This window comes from Eulemur rufifrons, chromosome 3, assembly GCF_041146395.1.
Source record: "Eulemur rufifrons isolate Redbay chromosome 3, OSU_ERuf_1, whole genome shotgun sequence".
Taxonomy (NCBI): domain Eukaryota; kingdom Metazoa; phylum Chordata; class Mammalia; order Primates; family Lemuridae; genus Eulemur; species Eulemur rufifrons.
The window spans coordinates 22,201,418-22,223,010 of NC_090985.1; the positions used below are offsets into that span (position 1 = coordinate 22,201,418).

General features: G+C 41.4%; 1 protein-coding gene across 4 annotated transcripts in view; it reads right to left on the minus strand.

Moving 5' to 3' along the window:
* Positions 1-940: 940 nt before the first annotated feature.
* GABRB3 (gamma-aminobutyric acid type A receptor subunit beta3) overlaps positions 941-21,593 on the minus strand; it is a 202,991-nt gene continuing 182,338 nt past the window's right edge. For 3 of the 4 annotated variants that reach the window (XM_069465824.1, XM_069465823.1, XM_069465825.1), the window contains 3 exons: positions 19,349-19,501; positions 13,159-13,403; positions 941-5,569 (listed from right to left, as the gene is read on the minus strand). In XM_069465824.1, coding sequence (XP_069321925.1) covers positions 5,228-5,569; positions 13,159-13,403; positions 19,349-19,501 — 740 coding nt within the window. In that variant the 3' untranslated portion in view covers positions 941-5,227. Of the gene's footprint in view, positions 5,570-11,633; positions 11,640-13,158; positions 13,404-19,348; positions 19,502-21,593 lie in introns of all 4 variants that reach the window. The other variant, XM_069465826.1, reaches the window with a different exon arrangement.

A 21,593-nucleotide genomic window follows, 5' to 3' on the forward strand; every position in this document is an offset into this window, starting at 1 on the left:
CTCTCTGAGTATACCTGGACCCCACATTCAGTGAGGCTTCCTTGGTCAATCAAAAGCAGGATGCTTTGTAGAAGAGGCTTTAAGAAATTCAGTTAGATTTTTAAAATTCTTTCTTCCACAGTTATGGGTAATTTAAACTTGTCACATGGGCTGGATAGTGTTTTAGTCTAATGAACAGGTGAGAAATGTCCCCATAGTGAAGTTCTAGCCTTAGGAAAAGAATAAGTGTGGAATATGTCCAAGACAGGTTCCTAAAGTAGACAAGAATTGTAAAAAACTTGTCTATATGATGAATAAAAAAAAAAAAAGAATAAAAGCAGGACCTGTAAAGAATTACTGAATAATTTGCACTATTTTGCTTAGAGTGATTTGGAGGTAAATCTGAAATTAAACACTAGCTGAGGGCCTTTTGTAAAACTCGTGGCTACTGTTGGGGTGTTTGCAGGTGAGCCAACAGTTTCTCTGGAAGCCTGGAGATATATTTCTCAATCAAAGCTCTGTCTGGTTGGAGGTGTCCAAAATCTGAATTCATTCATTCATTCATTCTGAGACATTGCTTGGTACTTTTCACTGGAGAAGAAATGAGAAATTGCCTTATAGTACTGAGGAACTAAAGGTAGGGATCAATACCACATTGGCCAGAGCTTATTGGCAGGCTGGCTCCCTGGCTTTTAATATAAAAATATTTCTTTCTTAAAATACTTATTTGAAGACAGGGACAAGTTAGAGCTCTTTCCAGTTGTCCTTTGAGTGCAGAGTAAATTGTGATTTTTTAATAAAAAGTCATAGTTCAATTGGTCTCACATGTAGTCAATTTGGGGCTTATTTCTTTTTACTTTCACCACAACCTAAACAGGCATGTACTATTAAAAATTAAAATGATCACACATTTTAACAATAGATAGCAAAGGAAGAGAAAAAATCAGTCTTCACATTTAAGTCAGTTAGTCCTTTTTTAATAAATTTGAATCCATTCATCAACAAGTTTCATATTGTATCGATCACTCAAATTTGCTGTTTTTTTTCATGTCAAATAATACCAAAAAATTACATCAATGTGCTTAAGCAAAACTGGGTTTAAATTTATCTTTACAATAAAATGAAATCAACATGGGAATTGTTCATGACAGCGATCGCCTATTCCTACTAGAATTATCCTGTACTTACCTTAAACACACTCACTGACTTGTGAAGTAGAAACATGAGACGAGAATGACAAAACATGTTCACGGGGCGGGTCCTAGGGAGAGGCACGTGTGAGCCACTCTCTGGGAGGTCGCTGTTTACCCAGGTGCTGGGAATTTAGTATTTCAGGAAAACACGGCACCTTTCAATTCAGTAGAAGAGGTAATCAATCCAAGGCACACCAGCTAGTGCCCTGGAAGAATTTAATCCACCTGGGCAGGTCTTTGCCCCAAGAGTCAATGTTACTCTGACTGATGGCTCACACTGAGAGCCAGAGTTCATTCCAAGAGTAACAAAATATGTCACCAATTGTTTAGTTTTGCTTACATAAATTGGCCAGGAATATGAACTGGTTTTCAGGTGGAGAGTTAAAGTGAGAATTATGGAATGGTTTATACTTTCAAGCCAGGAGATTCAAAGGTGGACACATTCTCTTTTTAGAACACACTGTTGTAGGACAAACACCAAGGGATTAATTAGCTACTCAATACTGAAAATGAACACCTACAAGTGCAATGTGCCTGTCCCCCTGAGGACCAGTCCCAAACTTGTTGGGCATCACTTTCAAGATGATCTCCTTGGTAAAACTGTCAATTCCATGCATGGACAGAAGAAAAGTGCCTTTGACAGGAGTGAGTGAACATGTCGAAGTTCTGGGTGCTGGCATTAAAAACACATGATAGTGCAGATGTACATGTACCTTCAAACCTACAGGGAATATTATCAAGACGTACTTTCTAGTTCATCTGAGATTCAAGGAGAAACGAATGTCTCATGGTATAGACAGTGAAACCCCTCTACAGTCCTGGGGTGGGTGAATAGGAGGAATATCACTTGTTTTAAAGACTGCTCAAGTCTTATCAGTCTTTCTCTGTAGGGAGTTATGTACTAGGGCTCTTGAATTGTCTCAAGCATATCTGAACACTGGTAATAACAAACTGTCATAATAAAATTCTTCTGTACAGTTTGAGCCCCCATGAAGCATTTTGGAAAGACACAACTACTTAGAAAATTAACTTTTTATTACTTTCAGTTGTTGAGAAAGAAATCTCATTATATCCCCAATTAAACTCTTCTCTCCTTACTCGAGAGGTCTGGGTGCGGGTAACAGCCACCTTGCAATAATGTCAGAGGTTCAGGTTAGGATTCCTCAACAAGGCTCACTCACTGGCTCCAGTAACTACTGTGAAGTGATGAGAGATCATTTTAACAGAACAGAGAATCACATCAACTCTCTTCTGTTAGCACAGAGTTCTCTTCTCAATACTTCTCATAACTTGTAAAAATGGAGAAGCTATAAAATAATTTTATTAGAAGAAAAGTAATTTTCTTCTGAAATGGAGTAAAGCAAACACATACCCAAGGATCTTAAAAAGTTGTTTGTTTTTTTTACAGAATATATGTACGTATTTGTGTGTGTATGTGTGTGTGTGTGTGTATGTAATTACAAACACTATTTATAGTATAGCTATTATGTTAACTTCATCGCAGTGTCTACAAAGTTGTGGATCCCAGTCTTGGTGCCAAATGCATATAAAAAGCTCAAAAGCTATTATGACTATACCATGCAAATTTATATCCAGAAAACCTTGGGAAGTAGACTGCAGCTCTTCTGAGCCCCATGGGGTCTCTGCCTTTGATATTTGGGTACCTCAACTATGCATTGAAAAAGTTTTAGATCACTTTTCTCCCAGAAAGAATTAATGTCACAGCTTTGAATAGTATAAATTATACACTTAATAGACCATTGACTGCTTTTTATTCCACGATCATGTGCATTTTGGGGTCCCTCTTCTGCATGTGGAACTCACACCTTGAATTACTGGATACAGAAAAAGATACCCGAAGTATTGAAAGGGATAAGGTCGTTGCAAATGTCTTTTTTTTTCTTTAACATGTTAACAATGATAAGGCCACTTACAAGGTTTTTCCCAATCTGTTTAACTTTTAGGATCCCCCATTGTTACCCATGAAAATTATTTGTCAGAGAAAAACCAAAGACAAAAAAAAAAAAAAAAAATCACTGGCTTAGTCTCCAGATAAAAAATAAAACCAGAGAGCAGTGGCTGGGAGAAGACATTGAAGAAAGATAGGCATGAAGGAAGGGAAGGGTATCAAAATTAGTAGTTTCCTCTAGCATGAGATTTTGTGGATTATGTTTTTTCTGATGGTGGGTTTTGAACTGTTACAGATGCCCACGAACTAAAGATAGTTATGGCCACCAAAGAAAGATCAAGGAGTGGTCAGCTCATGGTGACAGTCCACACCACACGCACCCTCGGGGAGGGTGGTGCCTCTACCTACGTGGAAAAAACTGGCGCCAGCCATGAGAGCGGTGGGCTAGACTTCGGTCACTAGTTTGGATAGAACAGAGGGGCAGAGGCATATGTGGCATTTTAGGATAAAGTGTTAATTTAGCAGTTCTGCCTGCATATTTTGCTTTTTATTTTTTTCTCCAAATGCTCAACTTCACTGTGACACCTGTTTGCACAACTGTAGTCATTTCAGTTTATGGATGCCTGTGATAGAAATATTGTTTACAAAAAATATATCATCTCTTTGTTTTCTTTAGAAAGATCTCATCTAAATAGTAAGTTAAGGTTGCGTCTATGAAACCGGTGCACCTTGTCTTGTTTCTACGAGCTTTAAAAAGTCCAAATACTGAGGAGGCTGTGGATCAGAAGGAACCCAAAGCGACTGTGTGTGTTGTCAGGTTGCCTTCCTTTGCCTCAGAGAACGGTCATGGGTTGTGGGGTGATGCGTGATGTGTACGGGTCGTGTTCCTGCAGAATCCTAGTCAGTCTAGGAATAGTTGGATGTGCTTATGAAGTATGTCCGATACAGAAATAAAAGCATGAGGATGTTTCTTAGTTTCTGAAATTGAACAGAAGTGTTCTAGCTTCAATCTTAATTTCTAGATAACAGAAAGTAGTTACATCACAGAAAGGAAAATCTGACATCGCATGCTGCCATGGTAGCAAGCATAAGAAACAAAATCTTGGTAAATATACATATATATGCATATTATGCAAATATATTTTCTATTAACATACAATGTTATAAGAATGATTGATAACGTAACTGCAAGGGGGAAAATCATCCTAGATGGTTTTACCTTAGAGTAACAAATAACCTGAGACGTCTATGCTTTCTGTTAGATATCAGGCCTAGAAATCCGTACGAGATGTAGCGCACATTTTCGGTGATTGAAATGTCATTGCCCAAACATGCCACTGTGTTCCCACATGACAGTTAAGCTGGATCCACTCCAAATGAACAACAAAAACACACACTGTATATTAGAGTACTTACACTGAGGTGCCATTCATTCCTGATGGGTTTTCAAAAGATGGTCATTCAGACATCAGCGTGGGATGTACCTATGTTTAAGACAGCAGGTAAGCGCCTGGCCGGCGACTCACCTCGTCCCCTAGCCCGTTACAGGAAAAGTATGCCTGAAGAAAACAAAGCCCATCACCAGCATAGCCAAAAAGCCTTCGCTCACTAAACTGAAAGAGAGGATATGAAGTATGTGACTCATTTTCAACTAGCAATACCACTGTATGAGTTTTCAAAGATTAACTAAGAATGTCTTTCTGATTTTTAAACTAAAACATCTAACTTCATGATAATAAAAGACACATTTTGGGATGGTACTGTGTTTCACGCCCTCATTCTCAAGGCATAATATTTAGATGATACTTGTCCCTTTCAATTAAAAAAGAAAAAACTCTGACTTTCTTTAATATGCATCCTGTGTTAAATTGTCCATAGCTGCAAAATGTATATATGTATGTGTATTTGTTTTATATACACATGGGTACTTACAACCTGTGTGTATAAACATATACACATACATCCTCATATACACGTGTATTTTATATATATGCTGAGAAAGTTCACATATATATACAATTGCGTATGTATATATGTGTGTGTCTGCGTGTGTGTGTCTGTGTGTGTACAGGTATAAAAACTTGACAGGCAGAGTAATATTCCACTCAGTGTTAAATGAAGTCTTTGAAAAATCAAGTACAGTCACTCAGTTAACATAGTACAGCCAGTAAACTAAGTTGAAAAGAGAAAAAGTGAATGGAAACACGATCCGGGACCATCTGTCTATGGCATTCACATCGGTTAGATCAGGGATTTTAATTTTGAGCTGCGAAGACCTCCTCCGTAGATGGGTCTTCTTGTGTGGGATGCTTCTGTCCCCCGTGAATCGCCCATGCCCTTCCCTAGGCATGCTCTGTTTCCTGTACTGGATTCCTGAGTTGTCAAAGGATATTGCTGAATTCCTCGTATCGCCAACGCCGCCTGCCACCTCATTCATTTCATTGTGAACCTCCAGTGACGTTAACAGAATATTCCCATGTGCATCCACCTAGTTGGAAGGAAAACACACACCTTTAGACAGCTAGCATGCCAATGAACCTAAGCTTCATCTGCAAACCCCGGGCAAAGTGACGGCATGCAATCATGTCACATGTTTTCGGAGAAACGGTACATCTGTCAAACCTAGCACTCCCTTCTATTGAAAACTGTCATTTTGGAGGTTAATTGCAGTTTAGAGATTTTATTTCCTTGATTTAAAAATGTTCACATAGGAGATTGGGTATAATGAGGGGGCAGGGATTTTTGAAATTGAAATTTCACATTATGGATACAAGTTCTTCCTGAAGGGAAAATTAACATAAAAATGACTCTCATAGTGTTAACGTTGGTGTTATAACCATTTTTTTCCCACAACTACACCGTGGATAGAAACCATGTTCTCTCCTTTTTCTTTGGAAATCAGCATGTCTCCTTTTCCCATAATATAAAATATCCAAATTGCCGTGGATAGTTCTGTGATTGAAGGACACTCCCAGTGACTCCGTGGGGTAGATACAGATGCCCTCACTTAAGTAGGACCCCCTCACCCCACCCTGGTCCTGGCAAGAGGCCTCTTCTTTAAGGGCTATGTCAGTCCTTCCCACACTGGAGCCAAACTGTAAAATGATAACATTTTATTCCATGCTAACCACAGCTTCAGACCTTTCATGATGTCAATGGTCCCTTTGTTGGTTGGTCGGTTGGTCTGTCACAGAACTTTCAACCTTTCCACAGCACATCCTGGGGTTGCGGTCCCTGTGCAGTCCTTTCTGGGATGAGGCTGTAGCTTCTCCCCTCTGAGCAGTACCCATCCCTGCCACCGCCCCACCGCACACCCCGCAGTCCCTGGGCACTCGCTCCAGCAGGCCCATGCATCCCCATCTCTCTTGCATCCCTTTGCCTGGAGGGCCATCTCCTCTGTCCTTCCTTTGTCTGTGGAAAGCCTGTCCCTTTTTCTAGCACCAGATTAAGTGTCTGTGGCTTCCCCCACGACATCTTCACAAAACTAGTTATTTTGTGGAGGAATAATGTATTGCTATGTTAATTTGTGTCTTCCCATTTTCAATGTACTCTTTCATTTCAGTAAAGGCATTTGACTAGATGAGCAGGAGGTGAGGTGGGGAGAGAGGAGTCCTGACTGTGCAGGGCTAGGACCCCAGGTGGGATGGCCCCCAGGCATCACAGTGGCTGGGCCACAGGAAGGGCTACAAATATCCAGGGGCCGCTCAGGCTTGGGCACAAAGGCACCAAAGAAGACTCTGAGATGTCTGCACTGTGGTTTGGGAATGCCATTCAAAGTCACTTAATTATGCTTGGGGAAGGTAAGGTGTGGTCACCAGGATAATGGCCTCCAAAAAAGGTCACGTCTTACTCATCAGAACCTGTGAGCATGTTACCCTACATGCAAAGGGACTCTGTAGAAGTTATTAATGTTATAGACCTTAAGATAGGGAGAGTATCCTGGATTTTCTGAGTGGGCCCAATACAATCACATGAGTCTTCAAAAGTAGAGAAATTTCTCCAGCTGGAAACAGAGGAGAGAGTCAGAGAGATGTACACAGATTCAAAGCCTGAGAAGGACTCGATTTGCCCTCGATGGAGGGGGCTGCAAGGGAAACATAAGAAGGAGTAGGACACGCAAGAGAAGTAGAGACTGGCCCCAGCTGACAGCCAAAGGCAATGGAGACCTCAGTCCTACAGCCACAAGGAACTGTATTTGGCCACCAACTGAATGAGCCTGGAAGCACACGTATGCCCAGCACCTCTGGAGAGGAACACAGATCTGCTAATACCTTGACTTCACCCAGTGAGACCCTAGGGAGGACCCAGCTATGTCCCACTCTACCCACAGATCTAACAGAACTGTGAGATTTAAAAAATGGATATTATTTTCAGCCACTAAATTTGCGGTAATCTGTTACAACAGCAATCAAAACTACTGCAGGAGGTGAGAGGAAGATGCATTTGCCTTGGGCCTCAAAGAATGAGTAGAAATCTTTCATAAAGCAGGAAAAACATTATAAGCAAAGGCTTGAAGAGTACCTGACGTGCTCTGAGAAAGGCAAACACCATTCCCAGCACTCGCTAAGCTCAAGATGGATGGGGCCACTGTCATTATCGTCACTGTTGCCGTCATTTTCATATCCTCTTATCATAACAGAGAAGCACACCTAGCACTGGAAGGGAATGTGGATTAGACTCAGGCTGGCAATGTATTCCATTCCGTATGTCACGTTAAAAAATTTCAACTTTACCATTTAGGAAACAGGAAGGGAAAATGATTTCTAAGTAGAAAAGTGACAGATCTCTGAAGCACAGCTCAAGCTGCAGGATAAAGAGTAAAAGTTGAATTTGAGAGGTGAGAATGAATTGAGGACCCTAGTTAGAGTACACTGCCCTGGTGTCTGTATCCCTCAGGGCAGTCTGGAAGAGAAATGCCAAGAGCTTGTGAGTAACCGCTCCCCCATGCCACGGCAACAAGCCTCAGTGTTTTCTCTAAGCCTTGCAGCAACTCTTGGCCACTGCCTGGGGGGTTCTGCAGCTCCACAGTTCGGAGAGTGGGAAAGGAATAGAGTTACTCACCACTGGGATCCCACCTGGGGCCAGGGACACCTTCCCCTTCCCACGCTCCGGGCAGGAGCACCCACACTGCGGCAGGTGTGCCATCAGCCCAGGTGGAGCTCAGTTTTTCTAAACTGATGCTGCCTGTGAACCACAGAATGAAGAGTGTCACCGTGGGGATCTCCGTGGAGGGAGCAGACTCCATAGGATGGAAGCCAGACAGGCTGGGGCACTCAGGGCTGGAAACGGACCAAGATAACATCATGACCTGTGCCGGGGAGAAGGCCTTTCTCCAAGACACATCACAGGAGTGAAGCAGGGGGAGAGGAACATTGACAGGAAAAAGTTGGCATTTTCTTATTTTTTATCCAGTGGAAGGAAAACTGTAATGGTGCTTATATCTCAAATGTACCTGCAAGGTTGGACCTTGATAAGATTTTGGAACTTCTGTTCTATATTTCTTCCTTTTTTTTTTTTTTTATCTTTCCTTGGAATGATCAGCAGTAAAGCTCTTCCAATGACAAACTCTGTTTTTATGTCTTCAGGACCAAGGAAGCATCCGACGGTCTAGGAGACTGAGTTCCCACTGCACCAAGAGGATGTGGGAGGAGAAGCCCACAGATGAATTCAGGTGTGGCTGAAACAAATGCCCCTGGAAGTTGCACGTCCACTGCACAGGCCACCCAGGGCCAGCGGTGGGGGCACTGGGGCCACATCCTCCCGTGGTGAGCAGTCAGTCATCTCCCTAAGAAGGGTGTGATTTGAATGCAGCAGGGAGAGTGTGACTGACAGCCAAGCTGCCCTTTGCACAAAGAACAATTAACAGCAAGATTCTCCAGGACAGAACCCCGTCTACTGTTTTCTACCTCCCACCAGTGCTTGCCATGATGCTTGTGCCACAAAGGAGAGAACTGGGCAGTGAGGGAACGTGCTGCCCAGCTCACACAGTGGGACATGTCCTGGAGAGGGCGTCGCGAGGTCCTATTCATTCTGTGTGTTCGGTTAATTCAGTTTATTGTGACGAATATGTGTAATACTCCACCAGAGAGCTGATTTTGCATCATGACAGAAAATACACTCAGTTACTACTTACAGAAATTTAATAAATTGAGGTCATTTATCAAATCAGCTCAATTAGATTTTATTTCATTGCCCAACATATTAAATAGATTTACCTCAATGGTAAGCTTACGTGTTTAAAACTAAAATTTATCTGAAGTTGAATCAGAGAATAACCAAAAGTGGTGGTAGATGCTTGTTTGCTTTTCTTCTTTTTTAAGTAGTTATGTAGAATTTATTCTTTTCAATAATAATCCGTTTATTACATATTAATTAGAATCTCAGAACACGGAAATTATTTTCCTGAAGGTAGGAAAAGACAGGAAACATCTTTTAGCTCTAGAAAAAATGTGCTCTACAGCCTATGTAATGTTTTAGAGAAAAAAACTGTGAGATGAAAAAAGCCCAGTCATCGGCTTCGGAAGGCGGGATGCCTCACTGGAGACACGCGCATGAAAGATCTGGGATTAGTTGGGATTATTCATGCAGGACATCACTGTACACCAGCTACATGTCATCATCATGCTCTGTACTAGGTACAGGACCACACAGATGAACATAAGAAGACCCTCAGGGGGTTTAACAGGTGACAGTTAAATAATCAGTAATGGCTTCTAAAAAATTGCACATTGCCCTTTAAATACATTTTTAAATACCACCTCTTTTCTAGTTATCAAGAATAACATATAAAAAGCTCCTTTGGCCGAGCACAGTGGCTCATGCCTGTAATCTTAGCACTCTGGGAGGCTGAGATGGGAGGATCACTTGAGCTCAGGAGTTTGAGGTTGCAGTGAGCTACGATGACCCCACTGCACTCTTAGCCAGAGCAACAGAGCAAGACTCTGTCTGAAAAAAAAAAAAAAAAAAAAAAGACAGAAAGGAAAAAAAAAAAGCTCCTTTTATCAAAATCTAGGGGATCAGAATTAACAACTTTGTGGAATGAAATACCAAGGAAAGAAATGTCTCAAATGTCTCTTCTTAGAGGAAAGGCGTATTTTGTAACCCATTTCGTTAGATGAACTTTGATGGCTCCACTCACTCAGTTTTACCTGGCTTTAAAAAGATGACATTTATGAGCCTGTCCTCTTTTTCCACTAGAAAAGTGGAAAAACATACTGGTCGAGTGGGACCAAATCCATGGCAAACACCAGTCATTCCCGGACACATGTCACGTGAGCATTTACCATGCCCGAGTCATGGTGTGCATGTCTGCTGGACACAAAGAACTGCAGTAAAAGTTTGTCTGATTTCCTTATAGTTTTACATTTACATGATTTTCATTTAAACATAAACCAATATGTAGAAAATTTATACCAAACTTATAAGCAGATTTTTTTCCCTGAAAAACTAAAAGGTTATTAAAATCTGTTAAATCTTAGAAACTAAATATTTTAAACAAATATTTTCAAAAGAGATGCTAATCTTTTTTTATTATCTAGAATTTAAGTCTTAAAATAGAAGGAAGTGATTGTGGGTGAAATACAAGGCTGAAATGCCCTCTATAGAATGACAGATGACTTGCAATTCTTAAATCATTTCATGAATACTCCTTATTTTGAAGGGTTCATCTCATATCTACTATAATTAGAATCATTGATTTCAATGTAGTTTTTCTTCCTGCTCTATAACCTTGACAGGTGCAAACATTCAAAGACTAAAAACATCTCACTCAGGATATATCACAGAGGGATTTTTGTTTTTTTCCCAAAATATGTCACAAGATTGGCACACAGTTGAAATCTCATTCTCTAATTACCTTCTAGCTTCTAGTAAAGTGAAACACTCTAGTTTTAGAAGAAAGAGAAAGGATTTGTCATGTGAGGAATGAAATCTTGCTCTTTAGTAAGAATTAGGTTGAGTCTGCAGCTCTAATTTTTTACCAAGAATCATGACTTTCTGCCACCTTGTGAAATTCAGATACCAATCGGTCAACTTGCAAAATATCACAAGGCTTGCAACCATAATGCAATGCATTTGTATATTGGCTTTAAGAACTGATCTACATTACAGATTCTTCAAAATAGGAACATGTAAAGACTTCACCAAAATTGCTGGGAAAGTAGAGAAACAAATTTTTAGAAAACCAAACAATAAAAGTGGACTTATGAATCAACTGAAAACTTCTTCTGCATCTGATTAATAATATAGTCTTTCTATAGTCTGCTAATTTTCTCTGTGGATGTTACAGCTTTTTTGTCTATTTGTTTTTGTTTCAAATTTTCAGCTTCACATTCAAAAAGGTATTTCTGTAGCACAACAATTTGACCATTCTAAATAGTCTCATTTAGAAGAAAGCAGGCAGATTTATAAATTAAGAGGGAATTCGGGAAGACAGCATTGTATGAATATATGTGTGTACGTGAGCCTCTGTGATGGAAACAATAATGATGTAATGAATTCTAGTTTCCTTGGAAACAGCATGACCAAAGCACATTGTGTATTCCTAGTAGGACACGGACCTATTTAGAAACATAACAGTATGGTACTAAGTATATTTTCCAGTAAGAAATTCAAGATAATTTTGCCTATGGAAAGCCTGGTTTTATTCACAGATCCTGGGCTTTTCTGACCAATTCTATTTATGTTTTGCTGAAAGGAAGGGAGCCATTTACATTCATTCAACATGCTTCCATTCATTCACCAAAGTCTGTGGCCCTCCTCTGGGCCACCGCTGGGCCTCCGGGCTAGTGAGTCTCCCTGGAAGGTGTGGACCCATGATGGCACTGAGTGGACAGAAAGGGCAAGGAAACTTCCAAAGGCTTGAGAAATAAGTAAGTTTAACAAGAAGAATTAAAAAAAAAAAAAAAAAAAAAGCAAACCAAAAGTATAGGTACAAACCCAATATATAAACAGGTAGATATATTTTTGAGGATTTGAGGAGATGAAATGATACATTTTAAGAATTATATTGAAAATATAATGTGCTTTCATTAAAATATTATTTATGGCCGGGCGCAGTGGCTCACGCCTGTAATCCTAGCACTCTGGGAGCCCGAGGCGGGCGGATTGTTTGAGCTCAGGAGTTCGAGACCAGCCTGAGCAAGAGCGAGACCCTGTCTCTACTAAAAATAGAAAGAAATTATGTGGACAGCTAAAAATATATATATATATAGAAAAAATTAGCTGGTCATGGTGGCGCATGCCTGTAGTCCCGGCTACTCGGGAGGCTGAGGCAGTTAGATTGCTTGAGCCCAGGAGTTTGAGGTTGCTGTGAGCTAGGCTGACGCCACGGCCCTCTACTCAGGGCAACGGAGTGAGTCTCTGTCTCAAAAAAGAAAAAAAAAAATATATATATACATATATTTTTTACTTGCAGTAACATACTGCTTTTATTAATACTAAGCTGAAATGACATCTAAAGACAAAGTGACTCTGCGATTGGAAGGATGTGGTGGCGCTGCTGAGCTGGGTGGGAGGAGACGTGTGGCCGGCACACTCGGGTGCGGCTCCTGGGCTTCCTAATCCGCATGCGCGGGCCTGCCCAGCCCTGGCTTTCGGCAGAACACACCGGGAGGAGCCAGGACACGGGCAGATCTGCTGCCTCTGCCCTGCTCGTTCCCCGTGCACCTTCCTTTTCCCCACGGACTGCAGCCGGTGGGAGGGTGGAGGGTGGACGAGAGTGCAAAGAATGGTGGCATGCTGGATCACCAAATTGGTAATTTTACAACTAAAGGAATATTGACACATTCTGGACAAATGCTCCTGTATGTCAAGTGCAGGCCCCACACCCCTGAGTTTCATTCATTCCAGCATCCACAGCGTTCTGTTCTTTTTGTAGGAAACTATAAAAGATTTTGGCTTCCCCAGCATCTGCACTAATGTTGGTTTTAGATGAAGCTCAGTGACTTGCACCAGGAAATACTTCAGATCACAATCAACGAGCCCGCACAACTCCCACTCAAAGGTCAGGCAAGGGGACAAGGTAGCTGACAAGCTGTAGGGTGTGGGCAGGGTGGAGGCGGTCGGTGGGGGGCCTACCCGGTTGCTTTCGCTCTTTGAACGGTCGTTCTTTGCCTTGGCTGTCTTTTCCGCAAGCTTCTTCTGCCTTTGAGGGCCTCTTCCAAAGAAAATGTAGTTGACAAAGGCGTACTCCAGAAGGGCCAGGAACACAAAGACAAAGCAGCCCATCAGGTACATGTCAATGGCTTTGACGTAGGGGATTTTGGGCAAGGTCTCCCGGAGGTGGGTGTTGATGGTGGTCATCGTCAGCACAGTAGTGATCCCTAGAAAAGAACGGAGTGGTGAGAGGCTGTGGCTTTGCCACATGGGTCTTCCTTTCTCACCTGCCTTTTATATTTTCTCAAACAGCTGAAGTAGTCGGAGATGACGGATTGAATATTACTGAGCATGCAATGTGTCATTTGGGTGGCATGTCACACCCTGGGCCAGGAAGCTGACATCTTTGCTCCAAGGAAGTGAAAGTGTAGTGGGCATGCCCTCTGCTGCATCCTGCTCATACAGAGGATGGAATTCCCAGAGTGGACACGGAGATATACAGGACAGAGAGGAAGACGATGCTCTTGATAAACACTGGAGAAATGAAAATAAACCCAGAATTTCACATTAAGCACTAGGTGTCTGGAGCTGTGGGCAAGAGCTCAGTGAGACTGCCCATTAGGAGACAGTAATTGCCACTAAGATGCTTATGGGTAGCAAGAGGGATGAGACAATGATTTTTCAAATTATTAGCAATGAGATCCAGTCCTGAGCTCTAATAGAAAGGAATAGTTGAGTGAAGCTTCTGAGGGCAGATGATTTCACAGAGCAATTTCCCTCCTCAATTAAGAAAGAGTCTGTATACAAGCTGCTAAGTCAAGGGTTTGCTCAAGTCAAGGGTTAATGATTTTACTCATTATAGAGAATCTCACCATACTCTGGGGCAACTGACCAGATCTTTTTTTTTTTAATGTCATTATGCTGAACTCTTTACATAGTATTGTGTGAATGATCTCACTGTTTCCCTGATGGAGCTCGATTTAGTCTAAAGCCATGTAAGAACCATATTTTGTAATTCTCCCTCCCCTAGCAATAGACAGTTCTTGTTATACAAAGATTCTGTAGTGAATCATTTGAAGACGTGCAGGCCACTGTTGTTTGGTGACATGACCCGAGCTTGTTAAATTCAGCCATACTTGCAGGACAGGTAGGGACCATTCCTGACTTGTTGGTGGGATGCAGCTACTGCAGCTGACACGCTCTCTTGGAGACTGTACTTCTGAAATACTGAGACGTCTCAAGGAAGCAAGGCAGCTTCACAGGGTCAGCTGTTTTTTACCCACGCAACTAATGCCACTGAATGTGATGCTTAATGTGTCTCTCAGGACACAATGGAGAGAACAGCTTCCTCAGCATTGCAATGTCAAGCCTTCCCTCAAGAAGGAGACTTTCAAAGCAGAGAGCCTACCCATAGTCCTTCATCCCCAGTAACCCCAAAAACAAACATAACTGAGGCTGGGAGGCAGTGCAAGCCCGACAAGCCAGCACTGCCCGGACACCACTCTGGGACACAGCCCAGGCCACTCTGCACATGGTCCCTGCCCAACTCTCCAGCACAGGGTGTGGATTTGTTCAGCATCCTAGTTTGATCCCCTCTGGATTCTCATGCACGGAGGAAGCATCCTTCTCATCCTCTATGTCTCACAGAGAGGACCTCAGCACTGCAGAGCTCAGGTGGGCCACACAGCCTAGTCCTCCGTCTTCAGCACATGCTCTCCCCTGCACCAAGCTCTGAACTGCTACTAAAAGCAGAGAGGAGCATTGAAGGCCCGAGAAACTACTTTTATATATAACTGTAAACCATGGTTGCTTATGGAATGTATGGAAATCTAAGATGTCTGAATATTTTAAGATTCTTATTTAACATCACATTCATGTGTACCTGGGGACTTTTTAAATTTGGAAATGGCAATGGGATAAGTATGGTTTACAAATCAATGTGAAAACACTATGCAAATGCTACAAAATTAGGCATTCTCACCATTATTAAAAAATTTTGTAATGCTGCTGTCACTACTTTTTTCCCCCTTCAGAGTGGATTTGGGAAACCTGAATGCTTTGTGTGGTCATTGTTTTGACTTCCCAGCTGGCTATTTTGAATGGACATGTATAACACAGGCCTCAGTAGGGGTCCCAGGACATGGGCTGAAAGCACACAGGGGTAGGTGCAGCCGCGCAGCTCATGAGCACTCAGCCTGGTAAAGGAGACTCAGGGGGAACCAGGTGGGACCCGGGATCCAGGCCCATTAGCACAATGTGATTTTGCAGTGAGTGCCCAGTCTCTCTTGTTTGGGCTGACATGAGCTCTTAGCTCAGAAAGCCCATGCATTCACTAACTCCTTCTGTCAAGGGTAAGATACCATGCTGGGCCACAGCCTGGGCAGAAGAGCCCTGCAGCCCAGGCCCAGAGTCCAGCTCTACCTTGACGGGTTCACAGCTATCATCTGGAGATGCTGGGAAGTCTAAAGGCAATGTTTGAAAAAATGGCGGTGATGTGCCAATAAGTAGTAACTGGCATTATTTACATTAACAACAAATAATCATAGTGCTACCATTATTACGGAAAAATCATTCTTCAGTAGCCTCTAGTTTGTCCTGAAGTTCTGCTCTCTAAAGGGATGTCACCCACTCAATTGCAGTGCAGAGATAGTTGGGGGTGGCATTCACCTTCTCTGTACATTCACCAGGCTGGTAAGTACGTCTATGAATTGTTAGCCTCAATTTAGTTTTCATTTAGATTATGTGAATAAAATATTGTACTTGAAAAACAGCATAAAGATGGAATAAAAATATAATATCTTTGCATCATTTCATCAAAACATTTTATTTCTCTTCCTTATGATCACAGTAATTTGGCCCAAATTATATCAATACAAATTTTTACTTTTAGAAGTACCAACACTAGTACCAGTTGAGCATCCCTAACCTAAAATTCCAAAATCTAAAATGCTCCAAAATCTGAAACTTTTTGAGCACCAACATGATGCTCAAAGGAAATGCTCAATCGGATTTCAGATTTTTGGATTTCAGATTTTGGATGCTCAATCTGTAAGTATAAACCAAATATTCCCAAATTTAAAAAAATCTGAAATCAGAAACACTTCCATCCCAAGCATTTTGGATAAGGGATACTCCACCTGTACTCACTGATGACTGGCCTTCAGGGTTTTGAGGCAAGTCATTGCAGTCTAGGGGCTGCTAACACTAACAGTTCAAGGTGTCTGGGGGTCAGACCCTGGGCAGCAGAAACATAAAGGTGGCCACACAGCACAGCTGTCTGAAGAGCCAGCAAACAGGCCATGTCTTCACCCAGCCGACTCTAGGTCCCACAGGGCCTGGCGTCCAAGGGAGGGTACTCCAGGGGGTCCCCGCCCAGGACCCTGCTGTGCAGATGCTGCACCTTCGTGACCCCATTTAGAAATGATGTGTATTTATCACAGTGCAGCCCTTTAGGACGAATGCAAACAGTGCTCTGAGCACTTCAAAAGGTGTGGTACAAGACAAGATTCTCAGGGCAAGGATGTGGAAGGGAGATTTCTCCAAGGAAAGCCTCCCAAACTATGGCCATATCCTCTTATCAAGTTAAAAGAACAGCAGCATCTTAAACGTTCTGAGGGATCCTTCGATCATAATAATAATAACAGTGCTTGCTTAGCTTTCTTTTTCTTTTTTATAATCCGTGGTTTTTACAAGGTAGCAGACCAAATGACTCTCCTGTGTAGTGTCTATTGACACTTTGGGAATTATCTGCAGTGATTAAGGCAGAGGGCCTGGCAGTTAGACTAACTGGATTGAAATCTTTCTTTTGACACTTAGTAATCATGTGACTTCTTCATACCAGTTACTTTGCATCTCTGTACCTCGTTTTCCTGCTCTCTAAAATGGGAGCCACAACACAGCCTACTTGGTTATGGATCTTCTGTAGAATAAATTACTACACTTGTGGCCTTAGCAGAGAATGTGGCACTTAAGAATTAAGTTTCAGCCTTCGTGATCATTGTTGTTGCTGTTTTGATGATGACGATGGTGATGATAATGATGATGTGTTCATGACTCCGTGACATACTTTTTCTTAACCAATTGGAATTAACCACCTGATGTTTACCAACACCTGTAGACCCAGAAACACAGAGACATGTCTTATATTGTCAGGAGGGACAGAGGGAATGAGCGTGAAGCTGTCACATTCTGGGAGCTGGACCCGTTGGACTCTTGTCTAGCCAGACCCTGTGGCCCTATGATCACAGCTGCCTTCTAGACCCCTTGGCCTCGGGGACACCCTGACTCTAGTGAAAACCCACTCACTTCTGCCTCCCACACCTACCTCCCAGAGCTCGAGCATCAATCAGAACCTGATAGTCCTCCAGTGCTGAGGCCTTAGCAACCCTGGCCAGATCGTTCCTTTATCCCAGCAAACGCACAGGGGCACCATTAAGTTTATGATAATCATGCTGTGTCGTTAAGAAACAGTGGAATCGACTTTCATATGCCTTAATGAGGTTGGGTTGAATATAACCCACTTCAGGGAAATTATCTGTTCAATATTGTGGAAAACAATATTTTACAATTAAGAAGGGATAGAATTTGTATTAGCTAGGTGATTTAGTTATTTACATTTTCAGTACACCTCACCCATTGTGATGGCACATAATATGAAATATGTTACTACAAACACAGAATTGCTGGGACCACTCTCTGAGGCTGAGAGAGGCCTATGCAAATGGAGACCTGAAGCTGGGACTTTGCTATTATTGTGATAACTAGAGAAATATAAGTACCAAAGAACCATATTTCATATTACTTTTCTTAAAAAAAGAGCACCCGAAATTGTATAAGCTAACAGCTTTGCAAAATTTTAATCTGCCCCTACAAATCCATTGTATCTTTGAATTTTTCAAATGAGAAAATAGTTTAACAAAGAGTAATCTAGTGATATTAAAAAAATGTAAAACCTACAGAAAGATTGATGTTACAGGGTAAACTTTGCAGGCTGTAGAGAAATCCTGGAGTTCTTTTTTAGAGAATTTTTCTTACCACACTTATTAGAAAAACATAACAACTAATATAGCACTTTCAGTTTTTTGATATTTTACTCCACTGGAGTGCTTTTTTATTCAGCTAACACGTTGAGGAACAGCTATCTGATTTTCTCATAGTTATGTGGGATTTCCTGGAAGAAAATCTAATCTTGAATACAATTGTGTAAGTCACAAATCTGTCATCCACATACATGCGTGCACCTACCTATTAGAAAAGAAAAAATGTTAATCAGCTTAAAGTCCTGTGAAAAGCTGGTAAACAGAAAAAGGAAGAGACGCTAACTGAGACCTTGAATTCTTGTTTTTCTATAAGCTGCTTTACCAGTAAATGTGTGGCTAATTCATTCCCACCAATTTTTAGAAGTACTATTTATAATTTCACTTTCAGGAATTAAATTCAACCCTGCCCAAAGAAGGGATGGGCTGGAGATTGCTCTGTATTTACTTAAATGTATTTAAACGATTAGTTTGTTCATGTAGTATTTTGTAGTTTCATAATAATTAGCTGAGTGGCGAATGGTGTTTCTGAAAATATAAAACTTCCCTTAATTAAAATATTAAAATATTTTATTAAATTTTTAAAATATTAAAAATAATATTGGAACCTACAATATATATTGCACATCAGCTAATAATCCAATTGTCAATAACCAACAGTCAGAAAAGATCAATAGCGTTTTAAGAATCACTCAGAATCTAATTGCATATTTTTAATGCTCATTAAATTGTGTAATTCCAATTATATGCTGTAATATTTGACTATTTTTCTGTCTTAAAAAAGAAGAATGCACAATTAATCAAGTCTTCTTTCTGGGCCACGGAATAATTTTGAACAGGAGATGTTAATCCTTGCTTTAAAATTAGTGTCAAAAATAGGTTTATTATGCAAATATTCTACAAGCATATTTTCCCTTTCATGGGCATGAAAATTCACATTTGAGCCTTATAATTAAATTAACACATCAAGAGAATCGTGCGTGAAATTAGTGTTTCATGACACAAAGTGACTACGTGGGCAATGCCGGTGTCATGATGTCAAAAAATTGTAGTTGAACTACAGCCTTTGAACTCTCTTAATACTGTAATAATACGGTTATTTTACATTTCAAATATCACTTAAAAATAGCACATACCGAGGGCAACTCTAGCAGCAGATGCATCATAATTGATCCAGAAGGACACCCACGAGAGAATCGTTATGAGTATAGAGGGCATGTAAGTCTGAAGAATGAAGTATCCAATGTTTCTCTTCAACCGAAAGCTCAGTGAGAGTCGAGGATAGGCACCTGCGGCGAGCAGACAAGGATGTTACACCGGAGAAAAGACACCGCAGACACAGAGTTGGCTTTGACGTCCATGGTCAATAGCATGCATTTGAAAAGTCCGCGAACACAGGGGCAGTCCCCAACTATGCAGTTTGCTTCTGTCTGCTAATGGTATTTAAAGAAGAGTTATGGGGAGTGTTTTTCAGTCTATTTACAAAATAATGATAAGGATACTCTTCTAAGGCTAAAAGCTCAGCTGAGAACTATCCCTGAGAACACTTTGGGGAAGTTTTTAGCTTAGAATACAGAATAATGCCAAATACCTTACTTAAAATTAATGACTGTCCCCTTCTTCACTGTAGACAGGGGAGATTTGGCTCAAGGCTTTACTGGGCAAAAACGCTTTACCAGTCATCCTCTCAGCCCATCTGGCACGACCCTGAACACAGGCGCTGGAGGTACTGTCCCTAGATCAACGGGAATAGCTCAGGGGCACCCTAAGCACCAGAGAGGCAGAGGAGCAAGTCCAGTCCCACAGAAAGCAGCGGCGCAGGCTGAGGTGCTCTGCCTCAGCCTCGGAAAAGGCGTTGAGGAGAGCCTGGAAGAAGCACCTGTCTGTTTTCTTGCACACGTAACCCACTGGTAATCCTCGGATGTGAACGTTCCACTTAGCACACTTTGGAATCTACCACCACCTCCACTACAGAGTAAGAAAATAGCCCATTTATGATGTCACACTTAGTGTTATATTTGCTTTTTCTGATTTATTTTGCTTTTCTTGAGTCAAGGCAAGTATGGCCTTCATTTCCTCCTGTCCACGTCAATAGTCCGCTTTATCTAACCCTCTCAGCTCCTTGCCCTCTGGGTTCTAAAGAAGCTCGTTGAAGGTCAAACAGTGAAAATCCAGCAGCCTTCTCCAATCACCCCCCTACTTTTTGCCTGCTACCCCCACGGACGATGGCTCTCTTTTCCTGAGATAGCCTGCACCCTAAGGAGACCTGGCCTTTCTCGATCTCCTTCTATCCAAGCCTGACAGCCTCCTATTCTCCTCCTGCCCCCAAATATATGCATCTTCCAGACCTTGTTCCATATCCCTTTCCGTGTTTGTCCCTATATTCTTTTCTTTAGCAGTCTGATTCACTCCTATGACTATCACCACTGTATAGAAGATGAACGATTTTATCTCCAGGCCTCCTACTTCAGCATCAACCACATTTTCAGCCAGGATTATATAAAAGAGAAAAGAAATCACCTAACAGATCTAGCACTTAGGGCTGACAATCTGGGAAATTTCCTCCAATCTGTGTGTATGTGTGTGTGCGTGTGGTTTCTTTTACACAGCTCTGATCAAATGCATATTTTATATCATCATAGTATAAAAATTCTCATAGTTGTTGCAAATTATTTGTAAATGCAATTTTTAATTCTTCCTAATTCTTCATCAAATATATACACCTGGACTCTATAATTTATAAATACCAATTCCTGAATGCTGTAGATTTAGGTGCTTTCCATTTTTATAAAACTATAAATAGCACTCTTAAGAATATCTTTGGGCAGAGCCCTTTTGCTATATTTAGACTTATTTCCTTAGGATGAATATGCCAGAAGGAGAACTGCTGGGCAAATATTTAAGGCTTTTGATATGTATTGTCAAATTATTTTGTAAAGAATCACACCAATGTACCCTTCCACTATCAGCAGTTTATAAAAGTGCCTATATCACCTTGCAAACATAATGACATTATATAATATCTTTTATAAATGACTTTTGTTAATTCGCAATAAAGATCCAACTACAAACCTAATTTCAGGGTTGGTAATTATTTCAGTGCTTGACATGAGGTAAAAGTGTACACTGACTTTCATTCTACAAACAGTGAACTGATTTTTCCAATATCATCAATGGAATAAAGCTTCCCTTCACATACATTGGACACAGCCCTGTGGGTTCAGGTTCCATTCCATGTAAATCCGGGTCATTGCCCTACTGTGCCACCCAGGTGGGGCAGACCCTCCTCACAGGCCTTGCCCTCTCCCAGCGCCAGGCCCTCTGCGCTGTCCTCACATTCTGGAAGCACAGCATCGACACACGCTGTCCTGTCACACTCAA